The sequence below is a fragment of the Equus przewalskii genome, chromosome 13, assembly GCF_037783145.1.
Source record: "Equus przewalskii isolate Varuska chromosome 13, EquPr2, whole genome shotgun sequence".
Classification (NCBI taxonomy): Eukaryota; Metazoa; Chordata; class Mammalia; order Perissodactyla; family Equidae; genus Equus; species Equus przewalskii.
In genome coordinates this window covers 60597144-60612619 of record NC_091843.1, presented here as the reverse complement: position 1 = coordinate 60612619, position 15476 = coordinate 60597144, and the positions used below count along the sequence as shown (strand labels likewise).

At 37.5% G+C, this 15476-nt stretch overlaps 1 protein-coding gene across 2 annotated transcripts in view; it reads left to right on the top strand.

Moving 5' to 3' along the window:
- MAN2A1 (mannosidase alpha class 2A member 1) overlaps positions 1-15476 on the top strand; it is a 170313-nt gene that overhangs the window by 138777 nt on the left and 16060 nt on the right. Inside the window, exons 17-19 of one of the 2 annotated variants that reach the window (XM_008521233.2) lie at positions 8076-8209; positions 11001-11142; positions 12722-12855. In XM_008521233.2, the coding sequence (XP_008519455.2) occupies positions 8076-8209; positions 11001-11142; positions 12722-12855 (410 nt within the window). The remainder of the gene's footprint in view (positions 1-8075; positions 8210-11000; positions 11143-12721; positions 12856-15476) is intronic. The other variant, XR_011525210.1, reaches the window with a different exon arrangement.

Sequence of the window (15476 nt, the reverse complement as noted above, 5' to 3'; positions counted from 1 at the left end):
GTGTGTTGTTCTAAACTCAGTTGAAGGACACAGGGATGGGAAACACCAGGGGACCTGTGATGGTTATCTGTTCAGACTCTGGAGTCAGCCCACCTGCATTTCATTCCCAGCTTCCGTCCCGGCACTGCCCTTACTAGCTATTTGACCTTGTGCAAGTTATTACCTGTCTGACTTTGGTTTCATCATCCTGAAAATGATGACAGTAATAGAGTCTGCCTCCTAACTGAGTTAATATATGTAAAGCCTAGCACATGCTAAGTGTTGTGTCTCCTTAAGAGGATGTGCGAGCCAGATGAGTTAGATGATAAGTATTTCTGAGAGAGAAGACTCGTAGGGCTGGGCAGTTGGGGAGATCTGATAAAGGAAGTGACTTGTTGAGATTAACAGGTCTTGGAGAAATGTCACTTCAAGGGGCAGAATGGAGGAAAAGACTATCACAAAGCATGAAGAGGGGTTGTTAGATCAAATTCCCTTGTTCCTATAAGAATTTGAAGAACTCTGTGTCCATTACATATTTTTAAGTTGACATCTAGTTTTTCTTTGTACACTTAAATAATTGCAAAGGATGTAATTTTTAGTATATTGTAAATATTGCCATTTTAAAATAAGCATATCCAATGGATAGTCATTTAATACTAAATTATGCACTTTTTAAAAACCTGAATGAGCTCTTCTTTAACAGTCAAATTTCACGTCGTTATTTTCTCCTTGAACTATTTCCATTCTATTTCCCCTATGGAATTTTATCTTAATGTAATAATTTTATATTTGAGAGTCTTCTTATTGGTCAACTTTTCATTACCCTTTGGAAAGATATATGTATATAAATTTAAATTTTAAAATTCTGTGATGCTAAAACTCGAAGTATTAAGTTTCTTCTGGATTGAGTTATAGAAATTATTAATAGTATACAATTGATCAAAACAATCTATTTGTATTACCATTTCGATCATTTATTTTATAAACTTTAATGGAAACATTTCTCTCAACGAGATGGGATTACACCCTTAGTATCTCTAAATGTTCACGTATCCATTGCTGAATATTACTTATTTGAGGTTGGTTTCAGCGTCGATTTTATTCTTACTTTTTATTTTTATAAATGTAAGGCAAAGGAATGTTCTTAAATAGGTGAGAATTGAAGTTTTGTTATAGGAATGTCATTCAATTTCTTGAACTCCTTCTGAGTTATGTTCCGTAAATCAGAGTGATCTATTGTCAAACATTTATTTTATTCAATTACGTTTAGTGATCTACTGCTTGACAACTTGATTAGGTACGTGTTCAATTTTGTTGAAAGCCGACAATTGGAAACCATGTCTTTTACAAAAATATTTGTTCCCCAGTCATTAAAGTTCAGTCAGACACCAGTATTTCAAATTGTCTTTGTTCAGCCCCCACTGGAGTTGGGGGGGTTAGGGTATGCTGCTGCTTTTTTTTCTAAGTTGGGAGGGGGACAAAGTGTGGTATAAAAAGAAAAGGAAGACCCACATGCCTCCATGGCAGGTCTGTTTCAGGCAGATCAGCTTGCGGAATGAGAATGTATAGAATCTGAGTTTCCTGCCTACAGGCACCTTAGAAAAGAACGTGTTTGCCAGAACAGAAAGTAGTAGCAGTAGTTGAGAAGGACTGTCAGTGTGGAGGGAATGCAGACAGACCACCATGATTAGTCCTGCACTTTTCCCTCCCCTGTCCCAGACCACCACAAGCCTGTATTGCAGGGAAGGTGACAGAAAGCTCTGGAGTCGTGAGCTGTTTTATTCACCTCCCAGGGGAGGGCTTTAGTTAGACCTTGTCTGGTTTGGATTTAAGAAAATGTTACTGATGTAGATGTTATGTTCCCTCCAAAGCAGAGCTTTCAAAAGATCTGTTGTTTCGTAAAATCAGTGTTTATTAGGGGAAAAAAAGATTTCTTCCCAGTTTTGATGTATATTTTTCAGTTATTAGCCTTCTTCAAGTATATTGTGCTTAATTGGTATAGTCTTTTACCAAAATTTGTAATCCATATGCTCAAAATGCTATACCTTTCCTATTATGTATTTACTTTTGTGTCATTGTGAGAATTACTGAAATGAAAAGCATAAAATATATAGACTGGTGTCTAGCTCATAATAAATTGATCAGTAAGTAGTGGTTGTTGTTTATTTAGTGCTTTATAAATAAAACAAAGTAGTTCATCAGCATTTTCTTAAATCCGGGACTTGGAATGAAATTTACTAAAATTTGTTTTCATGAAAGATGTTAATTTTTTAACTTGTGTAGAAATAATCAATGTGAAATTTACAGACCTGTAAATCAGTAAGCAACTTAGAGGATAAATTAGATCTTATAACAGATGATAAGTTGAATAAGTTAACATGGAGAAAAAGGTCATCTGGTTGTGGGAATTATTGCCATTTTTATTCTTTGTACTTTCAGATGTGAGTACAGTTTTTAAAAAATATAGTCATGATAATACAGTCGTCCCTCAGTATCCAAGGGAGATTGGTTCCAGGACACCCTGTTCCCCCACTTAAAACCAAAATGCATGGATGCTCAAATAGTTTATATGAAATGGCATAGTATTTGCATATAACCTGTGCACATCTTCTTATATTTTAAATCTCCAGATTACTTATAATACCTAGTACAATGTAAATGGTATATAAATAGCTGTTGTATTGTTTAGAGAATAATGACAAGAAAAAAAAAGTCTGTACATGTTCAGTACAGATGCAACCATCGTACACCTACTAAATTTAATATTGTGAGAATTGTCATTTAAGTGTATGTATTGAACTAAGTGCATGTTAATTAATAACTGTAAGTGTCAAATCCTAGTTAAGTTGGATAAGTTCACAAAAACAAATGCTGCAAAAGTGAGTACACATAATGGGAAAGGTATTTTTATATTTTTGACGATTTAAATACAAAACAAAATACTCCTAAAATTTCAGGGAAGATATTCAAAATTAGAAGCCCTGCTTTTCATGACAGCTGTTATTGTCCTACATTTGCTATGCATTGATGGCTCAGTCACCCTCTCTGTTTAGACACAGATTCAAGGGAAGGGGATGAGGACAACAATTAGATAGCAAGCTTCCATTATTGCCTGAGAGCCTGCATTTTAAGGACACTCACTGAAGACCTTGCTTTGAATCTCAGATAGGTTTTCTGAGGATTTATTTTATATGATTTCATATCTATGTCAAATTTCAATTAAACATTTGTTTGAAGACTTAAACACCTCTCTTAGGATTCTCACCATCACTTTTAATTTTCCAGGGTGGGTGTGGGCCAGTTACTATTATTCCATCGTGATCTAATAACTTGTCCTAATCACACACTGAGTGCCACTATAATAGGATATTGGATTCTTGCTGGGGTATGAGTGAGGAGGCTCTCTTTTGCTCTTTCTCCCAAGCTGCTGCCTCTCACTCCTGTAACCATTTGAGTGTGGTGAGAGTGGTGTCTGATTTATCAGGTACATTCCTTGGAAAAGTATACTTTGCATTTCAGAATTGCTGGAATAAGGTGATCTAGAGAGGTGGAGAGGGTTGGGCCCTCTGAAATTCCGCAGTTAAGGGTTGAATTAGGCTGTTCCAGATAGATTTTATAGTGATCTGACAGGTGATGAGAGTAAATTGTACAGAGGAAATGACACCTAGGATTCTCCAGAGGCCATCAGTTGCTGCTCAGAGCCATGACCCCAGGCTTTCCATCTGCATCACTCAGAGTCATTTATACCCTCCTGGATGTTTCCTCCACCTCTTCTTTCAGACATGGAGGAGATACCCTCCAGTTTTTCTCTCCACTTGAAGGCGTATGCTTCTTGGTTTCCTTAAGACTGGTGCTAAGCAGCAAAGTTAAGAGGGTGATGCCTCCTGACCCTGACCCCTTGCCTACTTAGTTTTATTTTTTCCTAAACTTCTTAGAAAATATTCTTCTTTTAAAAATGCTTAAAATTATTTTTGTGTATACAAATGCAAATTACACACACACACACACACACACACACACACTCTTTTGACAAAAATTTTGTACATTACAAATATAAGGAAAACCCCCTGGAATCTGTGCCTGGCCTCTATCCACTACTCAAGAGAGATAATACATATCCCTGCTCTCTCACTCACACACACACCTGTAGAAATGTATAGTATTATGTTTCTGTCTGTTTCCAGCGTAAAGTTTACCATACTACACAAATGCTGTGGCTTTTTCATCAGGTCTTTCTCTGCCAGGACAGAGAGCTACCTCATTCTTTTCTTTGCTACACAGCATTCTGTAATGTGGGTGTACCTGATTTTATTATTCATTTGCCTGTTGATGGACAGCTAGTGTGTTTTCCCCTCTTCTTACTCTTGGCACTGCTGTACAGTGAACCTGCTTGTGCTTGTGATTAGTGCTCATTTTAGGGAGATAAGTGAGACAATAGGGTATGTGTCTTTAATAGTTAATATATATTACTTTATTGGCTTCTAGTGACTGTGGCATTTTAGAGAGATTTTTGGGTTGTTTTTAAAGAAGTTTGGGGTTCTGGCAAGCCTTGTCCCTTAATTTTATTTCACTCAGTGAAGTAGCTCTTACAGCACATCAGATCCCAGATCAGTGCCCTCTCTCTTTTTTAAAAATAATCTGGAGTGTCTCTCTACTTAGAGTTACTGCAAAGCTTCTTTCAATCCTTGGTCCCAAAGTAACTTCGACTTTCTCCCGGAGTTGGTCTGCCAGTGAAGCATGATGGTGAGAGATTTAGTCCTGGTTCTGCCAGCCTTTGCCTGGGGCAAGTAATTTCCTCCTAGGCTTAGGTCAGGATTGAATGAGTTGTTATATGTAAAGCATATAGTAAGCATATGGTACATAGTAAGAACTCAGTAATTGTTGGCTGTTGTCATTCCCCCATAGAGCTGCCACCCTTCATTCAGCAGACACTTGTCCTGTTATGTGCTGGGAATAAAGATAAATAAGACCTGGTCCCTATCCTTGAGCTTACATCCTAACATACATGTATTTGCTCAAAATGAAAGTACTTGCTCCTTCATCTTTCCATCTATTTGAGCCTTATCCACAGCCCAGTCTGCTTTCCTCCCATGTCACCTAACTTCTGTATGATGAGGGACAGCCTCTCACATCCTCACCAATTATGTTTAATCTCGATTCAGCACCTACCACATGCCCAAACCATTGTAAAAACTGGAATGTAAGGAGTATGTAAGAGAAGCTAACAGGCTCTAGAGAGGAAAAATAAAGCTCCAAGTTTTTGAAAGACTATTTGGCTTCTATTACAGCTTTTCACCTGTGGACTGGCTCAATTTTACCTTGCATTGCATGTGTCAATAAGGATAGATAATCTCCATTCTCTCCAAGGGGACAGAGTGTGAGGTGTCGGCAGCAAGAGGACACTTATTTCTCTTGTTGAAATCTGGAAATAGCATCACCTCCCACCGCCCCCATGGACTGCTCTTGTAAAGTAGGAGCTATTTTCTTTCCCAGGATTGAAGAAAAACCAGAGGAGCTTAGAAAGCTCTGGCCATCCAGGCACAGGTGGAACCACTTTGTTAAAGTACCTTTTGCTGCCACGTACTGCAAAGATCCAGCAGACTGCAGGGAGCATTGGGCTGTACCCTGCTTCCCAGGGAGTTCTCCCCTCAGCCCCGAGAGCTTCTTTGGAAACAGCACACCTTGGGAATTCTTGACCCAGCATCGGACAAGTTAGCAATCCTCTATCGCCCTCACACACATTCTTCTTCAAAAAGTAATACATTCTCTTTGAGAACTCAGGGGTACCTCCTTGCTTTTGTTACCATTACAGGTTTTATTTTGTTTGTTCATAGTAAGCACATTAAGGTTGATCTTATTTTAAAAGGACTGTCCTGAGACAGAATTTAAATTTATGTCTTGCTGAATTGTGAATGGACATAGAGGTTCCTTTTAAGGAGCTTTAAGGATTTGTTGCCACAACAGGATCTGAGCATAATACTGAGCTTGGGAAAGATGAGTTTCTCAACAGAAATAATTTATTGTTGCTAAAGGTAACGTGAAATTATTAATTTTTTCTTGAAGTATGTTTTTTGTAAATGAGTTCCAGAGCTAAATGACTTGAAATTATGATGCTCTCCTTTATTAAGACTTTATTTCACTTCGTGTATTCTGTTGACCCTGAGAGAATATCCAAACTAGAGAGGAGAAAACTTAAAGTAGTGTTAAACACCCTACAAATGGTTCCAATAGATTAGAGTTTACTGCTATTCTCCCTAATGCTCTGTGACTACTCTCATCCCTAATGCTACATTTTGTGTTCTGAGGCATCTTTAGTTCATCTGTAGAAGCTTGTCTTAAAATTCCATATACATTTCATTTGGTTTTAGAAAAATATTCTGGCTATCGTAAGCATACTGAAAGGAAAGTTTGCATTTAAAGCAACATTTCCTCGTTCAAAGAAGATACTGTTGTTCTATTATCAGTGTATGTGATTTTTTTTAACTTCCTAATAGTAGTGGAAATATTTGGATCAGCTATCTTGGCAGGTTCTTCTGGTAATTCTCTGAAGGAAATATATGTGTGTATTTAGCAGGCAGAGGTTAGTGGTTCTGACTATGGCCATAAAGTAGGGAAAAAAAGGTACTCCCTTCCCCCACCCATGGGGATCATTCTCATCATAGCTTTATTAACAAGTAAGGAACTGAAGTCAGCTCTGATAGAGGTTGCTGAATTGGAAGAGCAGCATATACCAGAAAAGAACTTCCATGAGCATTCTGAAAATTCTGTTATGGTGGCTTTGGCCTATGTAGTATTGTCACCATTTTGTTACTTTTACAATTTCCAGTGTCCTTTTCACGTACACTTGTAGTGCCTAGACCAGCTGCATTTACATTCTTTTCCACAAATTCCACAGATTCAAACTTCCTTTCTTTAACTATTTGCTTTCACCTTCTAAGCTCTGGGGATTCTTCTTGGCTCCTACAAAAAGTCTTCCCTACTCTCTATTCTTCCCCTCCCCATTTTTTCTTTATACAGCCCTGTTTATCTAAAGCGTATTCTGGTTATCAGCACAGAGTGACAGATTGTGTGAAGAGTAGGGAGAGGTGGGTAATAAATAACAACTGCAGGTAAGTCCCCGAGGTTCTTGGACCCTCAAAAATCTTCAGCTGTATGAAATAGGATAGGGCCAGTCTTTCTTCTTTTGACAGCTTTCCTAACTGCTCTCTTTCTCAAAAGATCCTATAGTATCTCTTACACACACTCGATCTGTATTGAGTGTTGGGTTTCTTCGTAACTCCTCTCTCAGTCTCTGAAATAGACCCAAGGCTTCACTGAGGACCTGAAGATATAGTTAGGGTAGCATGACAGACAGAAATTAGTAAACACTTTAGGGTTATCCAAAAAAAAAATGTTTGATACGTCTGGGACTTTTTCAAGCTGTCCTGTGCTTTATATAGCAAAGGGCAAAATGAATCACTCCACAATAAGCGATCCTAAGAGATACCAAACTCAATTAAAATTGATTTAACTTCCGGGGAACTCTCCAGATTATACTCCGAAATACTAATATGGTAATACCAGTTTCAGCCATAAACATCTCATTGGATCTCCTGTCTTTTTCCTAGATGTAGATCATGGGCAATAATACACTGTCTCTTGAACCAACAGACTATAAATTTCACTGCTCTAATTTCCAGCGTGGAAGGAGAAAATGGTGAAAAAGTAGGCTTGAATGGCTCTGCTGGAAATGGCAGTGTATACCAGAGATGGACTGGCCTGTAGTGGGGCTGACCTTTTCTCATTTAATGTCCTCTTCCCCCTCTAGAACTCATTGGAGAATCATTTGCATGTTATACTTCATCTACTATCTCACCCCTAGCTCTTCATCCTTCTGTCAAGTTATATGTGCTCCTGAATAAAGGTTATCTACTATCTTCTACTTAAAAAAAAGAAAAGGTGAATTGTGACATCATTTAGCGTATAAGAGATGGTAAAGATAGAAAGTAGAAAACAGGAAAATATATGTAACTTTGGAAGGAGTTATGTATAGTATATTTTAGAAAAGTGGGGCAATTAATTTCTTTCTACTAATATATGTATTCTTTTAAATTTAGGAATAGAAGGACAGTCTGTGGAAGTTTCCAATATTGTGGACATCCGAAGAGTATATAACCGTGAGATTGCAATGAGAATTTCCTCTAGCATAGACAGCCAAAATAGATTTTATACTGACCTAAATGGATACCAGGTAATTTTCCTTTAAAATGTCTGAGTAATGGTTATATTAGTGTGTAACTTTTATGTATGGTAATGGGCCAGTTAATTTTGGATCCTTTGAAAAATATGCTTATGGTGGCAAATTATTTCTAAAATAAAACTGAATTTTAACAGACATTTATAGGTTCTGCATTCGTAAGATTTTCCAAAGTTAGAACAAATATTTGAGGTACTGTTTTGTAAAACATCTATTTGTAAGGATTTATTTTTTCAAAGGAAGCTTTGGTGACCATTAGGCCTGTTAAATGCCTTAATGTAAAAATATATGTGAATTTGTCTAATAGAAAGGAAACATAGTTAGGAATTGACGGATTATATCTTTTTTTCCTCATAAGGAATTGTTCTATGCGTGTATAGTTTATTCTATGTATATTTCTAAATGTATGATCTAATAGTGGGTTCTTTTAAATTTCAAGAAAACTCCTCCCCTCTCTTTATCAATATGTGTGTATGTTTGTGTACTTATATGCATACACATGTGTACATAGACATACAAATATAGACATATCTATTTAGAAATATGGATAGGTATATATTTAATAAAAATTTTCACAAAATAGTTTGAAATAGTAATGAGAAAATTGATTCATAAAAATTTTTCAGATTGTCACTTCTCTAGTTTAATGAGTGGTTTTGGTTGTTGCCTAAATCTCTGCATTCGAAGTGTTTGTGTGTGACAACACACCTTTGAAATAATACTATTAAAAGCATTAGCATGATTTTGAGACATTTGCATTTTTGAAATTTCTGGCTATGAATAGAAATAATTTCACAACAAATGCTTTAACTTTGTCTGATTTTCAACTGGGATGAGTGGAAAGGATTGTGATAATTTTGTCTTCTACGATTTCCTGCAAAAGTTAAATTTAAACGTTTCCCAAAAGCATAAAAATTGCACCAGACATTTTGAATTAACATGTTAATTCTACTACAGCTGTTTGGTTTTCAAATGAAGCCCCGACTTTATGGTGATTCATTTTCCTGTGTACAAAAGAAAAGCTTTTCTTAAAATCTTACAGAAGCAATTACTTATATGTGTGAGTGTAGGCATGAATGAGAAATACTTAGTAAGAATGAATAAAAATGTGAATTTCAAGGATTGAGTATTTGAATAAATAAGAAAATATTCTTAAGTCTAAACTCTAAATATTTCTGCTTTTGAAGTAGGCCAGTTCTTAAGCCTTGGAAAAAGTAATACTTGATAGAAATCTAAGCCCACAGGTGGGGAGTGAGGTAACAGCAACACAGTTGTGATGGTTTTAAGTGTCCTTTTTATAAGTATGTCAGTTAATTGGAGTGAGAGAGTCAGGATTGGAAAGGAGAAATGGAGAAGTCTTTCAAACTAACTTTTCTTTCTTCTTTTTTGAACATTTTACAGTTATTTCTTCACCAGTTTATTAATATTCTAAGGCTGTGATACAAATTACCACAAACTGAGTGGCTTAACACAACAGAAGTTTATTGTCTCACAGTGCAGGACACTAGAAGTCTGAAATCAAGGTAGCATAAGGGCCACACTCCCTCCAAAGGCTCCCGGAAAATTGCCTCTTCCATCTTCTGGTGGTTCCAGGCAACCCTTGGCACTCCTTGGCCTTGTAGGCATATCACCCTGATCTCTGCCTTTCCTGTCACATGTTCTCCTTGTGTCTCTATCTGTGTCTCTCTGTATCCAAATTTCCTTCTTCTTACAAGGACACCAGTTATTGGATTAAAGCCCACCCTAATCCAAAATAACTTAATTATATCTGCAGAGACCCTATTTCAAAATAAAATCACTTTCACCGGTTCTGAGTGAACGTGAATTTGGGAAAGACACTAGTCAATACAACCATTAAGTTGAAGGACATAACTGCAGGATTGTTGTAAAGGTTGAAGATCTTGTTTGTGAAATACCCACTACATACCTGGTGTTAATGGGCACTCAGTATATGTCGACTATTATGTTAACTTTGTATTTCTCCTTTTCTTGAATTACGTGTCAAATTTGCATGAGTTTAAAAGAAGAGATGGCATTTTTATGTGATATAAGAAAGATTCCTGATAACAGGGTCTCTGTTTGATGTCTCCTCTTGAGGTTTGAGTGAGTCTCCTTGACCCAGACTAGCTTAGTGCGTTGTCAGTCTCTCTCAAAAAATAAAGTTAGAGTTGTATTTCATGCGTTCAGATGCTAGACCAAGAAAAACAGGAATTTGAAACTATCTACGTTGAAAGTAAACAAGAGTAAACATGGAATAGTTTTTAAATATGAATATACATTTGATTATTATAATGTAATATATTAGAGGATTTGATGGAGAGATCTGTGGTATTTATTAAAACTGATTCAAGCATGATAAGAGATATTTCTTGAAAGGGGATAGAGAGCTATTATGCTTAGCATTCATTACACAAGCAGGATGTTAGATTTAGATGAAAAATGAATACCTAATACCTTTATAATTTGTTTTATGCAAATATTGGAGAGCCAGAAGACTTTTGGTAAGGATTTTTATTTTGAATTTAAATAGGAATGCCTCTTTTAAAAATCTGGACAAGTTCTACCTTTCTCACTTACAAACTGTTTTCTAGGATTCTCATGATTTTTCGTCATAGTGTTTTGAAGAATGTTTTAATTTTTAAATTAGTTCTTCCCTTGGACAAGAAAGCAAGCTGTACCTGTTACTCGTTGGAAGAAAAGTCATCTATAGTCAATACTAATTTTTTTAAGTACATGTGTAAATATCACTTGATTTTTTTTTAAAGAGAATTGTTTGGTCTTATAGATTCAACCTAGAAGGACCATGAGCAAATTGCCTCTTCAAGCAAATGTCTATCCAATGACTACAATGGCATATATCCAGGATGCCAAGTATCGCTTGACACTGCTCTCTGCTCAGTCTTTAGGTGTTTCAAGTTTGGAAAGTGGTATGTATTGTTTAGACTCTTTTTTCCTCTTTTAAGTTTCAGTTCTGAGTGTGTAATTTTTCTGTTGGTCGTATGTATTAATTGTCATCTCCAGTCACTAGCTTTCTTCTTTTGAGACCCAAACTGTTGGTAATTTTGAGTTTTGTGAGAGTAACATAAAATGATGAATTTCCTCTGTCCTCACATGAAGAACGGGGACCCTAGAAACTGATTGTTTTTAAAGATAATTTACTTCTTCTGATAGCGCATTGTTTGCAGAAGTCTCTGTCATTGTCATGATTGAATGGCTATGGAAACTCAGACTCTGAAAGATTAGGTACCTTGCCTAAGTTTGAAAGGTGGGAGGTTACAGTTCAAACTTAGGTCCTTCTCTGAATCACGACCTTCTAGGACACTACTACTCAAAAGAAGAAAGGGAGTAGAGATGATACAGGTGTGTGATAAAGAGGTGACAGACACGACTTTAAAGATTCCAAAAGAGAGAACAAGATAGAGAGGAAGAGAAAATAGATAGTAGATGCTGATTAAATTTTGTAAAACCTTATGTTGGGCGGCTTTTCTCCTCTATAATACATATTTTTAATTATCATTTACATGTCATCAATTGCTCTTCTTTCCTTACATACTAAGAGTATCTAATAAGACAAATGTCTTAAGGAGCCAGGCAGATAAGTGCAGATGCCTGGTGTATCCTTCATCACACACCCTCTTTTTGTATTAGGCGTATAAATACATTCTGTACCTCTGCACACAAAAAACCATACTACTTGTCATTTTTCTTTGTGGCTTTCATTAGACAGAATTATGAGGTCATGCCATAAAGACATGAATACAGTTATATAAATACTAACGGCCTCATGTCAGGGATCCAGTAGGGAGTGGTGGGACTTGAGCAGACTGGAGAGCAGGTTCCCCATGTACAGTGGGGCAGCCACTACTTAGTGCCAGTTCATTGTTGCCATGGGGAAAGGGGCCCAGTGTTGCCAAATTTTTCTGTTTTTGAACAGAGCCCAGAAGTCTGGAATTTTATGGAAATTTTCTAATTTGTAAATGTTGACATAACTTTAAAAAGCTCAAAACATAAAACATCTTTGTGCCAGGGGTGACTCTTGAGCCACCCATTTTTAAGCCCTGCCTTGAATTCTCAAAGTTGGCCTCTAAATCGGGGACCAGACAGTAGGACTCTAGCAGTCATGACCTATCTAGGATTATCTTACTTCCCTGATAAAGATGAGGTGAGAAATAAAGCTCTCTTGGCCCCACTACAGACACCCAAATGCCCTAGTGTTTGGATAGCTACAAACATAAAAACAATTTTGATGTTTTGTCCTATTTTAAAATTTTTAATCAGATTTTACTACACATTAATGAAGAAAGGAGAAATACAGTCTTGTTTTATGAATTTGTACTAGCTGCTTTGAGCTATTATGGAGAGAAAGGCCATGGTACAGTGGGTTGTATAGCTCTCTCTCCCTGACTGGAGGAGAAACTTCAGTCAAGACCATGCCTTGTACTTACATGATCCTCAGTGAATGTTTGTATTAAATAACTCTGGCCAGTTGTTTTGTTTGTTTGTTAGGTCAGATCGAAGTTATCATGGATCGAAGACTCATGCAAGATGATAATCGAGGGCTTGATCAAGGTGTCCATGATAACAAGATTACAGCTAATTTATTTCGAATACTACTAGAAAAAAGAACTGTTGTGAATATGGTAGGAAAAAAAATAACTTGCATGTTCTGATGTTGATTGTTCTTTGCCACCTAAATTTGAAATTATGACTTTTCACCTTTTAATTTTTTTACAATTTCCAGTATTGAGATATCTTTATAATAGATTTAGCCTATATTCACTAGAAAGAGAAGTTCTGTTATATATATAGTGCAAGATTTGCATTTGAGTCATTTTAGTTTTGCTTATTATGTAGGTATAAAATAATGCTAAAGAATCAGTTTGGGCAAAATTTCGTAAAACTATTTTGGAAGAAATAAGAGTTCGGTTAAAGAGTAGAGCTTAGCACGTACTTAGGAGATTAAGTTTGATTAGTAAAATTTATTTGAAACTATAGTGTACTTTTTCTAGTGTTGGACCCATCAATTGACAATGGATTTACTTGTCTATCTTCTTGTTCAATTTTCATTCCTCAAAGCAAAAATCCAGCATTCCATGTTAAACAGTGTGGCAAAGGCTCCATCGGACGTGAACCAACTTGACAATTATGCTTCATCTGATGGCAAAAACGTTATCCTCAGAGTCCTCCATAAATTACTGATCACTCACGGCAGATGGCCCTTGACATGGCCCTTTTTCTCTTACTCCGCTCTGCCTCTTTCTGCACTGACCATTTCAAATCGTTTTTTTTCAACCGGTGACTTCACCATCCACTTTATGGAGGGAACAGCCCTTCGACGGGGCTGTCTGTTCTAGATACCAGCATCTACTCCTATCCCTTCCGTCTTCCCTCACGTCACAGCAGAGGTGTTTACCTTCCTGTTGTCTGAGGCCAGTCCCTCCACTTGTCTTTGAAACTTACCCCAGTCACCTCCTCAGGTTCCAGTTACTAGTCGTCCTCCCTTTTTCCCCCTCCCTGTCTTCATAGTCAACATTTCCCTAGGAAATTCTTTCTATTGGCTTTTAAACACTCTTCATTTTTTTTCCATTAAAAATAAAGACAGGAAACAGCTTTCTCTCAGACTCCCATTTGGTTTCCCCTACGCTACTCCTGTCTCCCCTACCCTCTTGAGCCAGGGCTTATGAGATGAGTTTATTTCATCGCTTTCCTCTCACACTCAGTTCCTTCAGTCTGACTTTAGCCTCCATCATACACTCTTACCAAAGTCACTAGATCCAGTGTATGTTCTAGATCATCATCTTACTTCATCTCTCAGCAGCATTCAGCACTGACCGTTGACACTTTTTACAACACTGCCTAGCCAGGGCTTCTGTGGCGCCATACTTCCTTGGTTTTCCTCTTACGTCCAGGGGAGTTCTTTCTCTCCCTCTCTTATAGTTCTTTATTTAGTCATTAAATATCAGAGCCCTCAAGGCTTGGCCACAGGCCGTCTCCTTTTCTCACTATATATGTTCCCTCTGTAATCTTTCCTACTCCCATGGCTTCAGTGACTGCCTCTGTGCAGATGGAACCCACAAATTCATATCCCCAGCTTTGGCTTCACCATACCCATCTATCTAGTTGCTTCCTGATGTTTCTTTCTGCGTTTTTAAGAGCATCTCAAGCTGGACATATCCAAAATCACTCTCGTGATCTCCCTTCCTCCCAAACCTGGCCCTTTTCCAGTGTTATCTCTCTTGGTGACTAGCACCACCTTCCAACTGGTGCCAGACACCTTGGAGTCATCTCCGATAGGCGCTTTTCCCTCACCGGTCCTTTCTCACAACAGTGATCACCAGTGCTTGGCTATCTCATTGCCTAAATATTTCAAATCTATAAACGTGTTTACTTTGACCATCCCAGTCTAAACTAACATCATATGTTTCCTGAATCTAGCCTATACACATCTACTTTTCTCTCCTCTTTCTACCGTATCTGTTCTTAACCCAGTAAGCAGAGTGTTTTTCAAACCAAATCTAACCTCATTGTCCCCTGTTACTCTGATGTATTCTCATTGCTCTCAACATAAAAGCCAAAATCCTCACCATGGCCTATAGAGCCCCTCATGATGTGGGCCCTACCTGTCCCCCATCCTCATCTAGCGTGACTCTCACTATTTCTGTTCTGGGCCCATTGGGTTTCTTTTGGTCCTAAGTACTTCCCATGCACCCTACCCCCCAGCACCTTTGTGCATGCTGTTTCATCCTCTTTGCCTAGGTGACTCTTGGTAATAGTTCAGATCAGAGCTCACATCATCAACTGCTTCTGCTTCACCAGATCAAACCCCTTTCTTCTATGTACCCTCAGAACCATGCATCTCTCTTTCATGCATGTGTGTGATTATTTGATCATTGTCTTTCTCTTCCTTTGGACCATAAACTCCTTGAGAGTAGAGACTATGTCTCTCTCTACTTCTAGGATTGTTTCTAGCAGAGGAAGCACTCTGTATATGTTGTATAAATGACTACACAAATGCATAAGTGAATGAGCTGTGATAGCAGATAGCGCCACTGTGTTTACCGTAATAATTGCTTACCACCTTGTCATCATATGAGTGTTCTCTTTCCCCTACTACATTCTAGGGACTTGTCTACTTCATTTTCATGTGCCCCACAGGGCCTCCTTGCCTGTGGTAGGCATTCTATAAATAAAATACTAGTTGATTGAATGAAATGGCAACATCTAATTAAAGGGAGGAATTCTTCCAGTATCTAGAATCTTG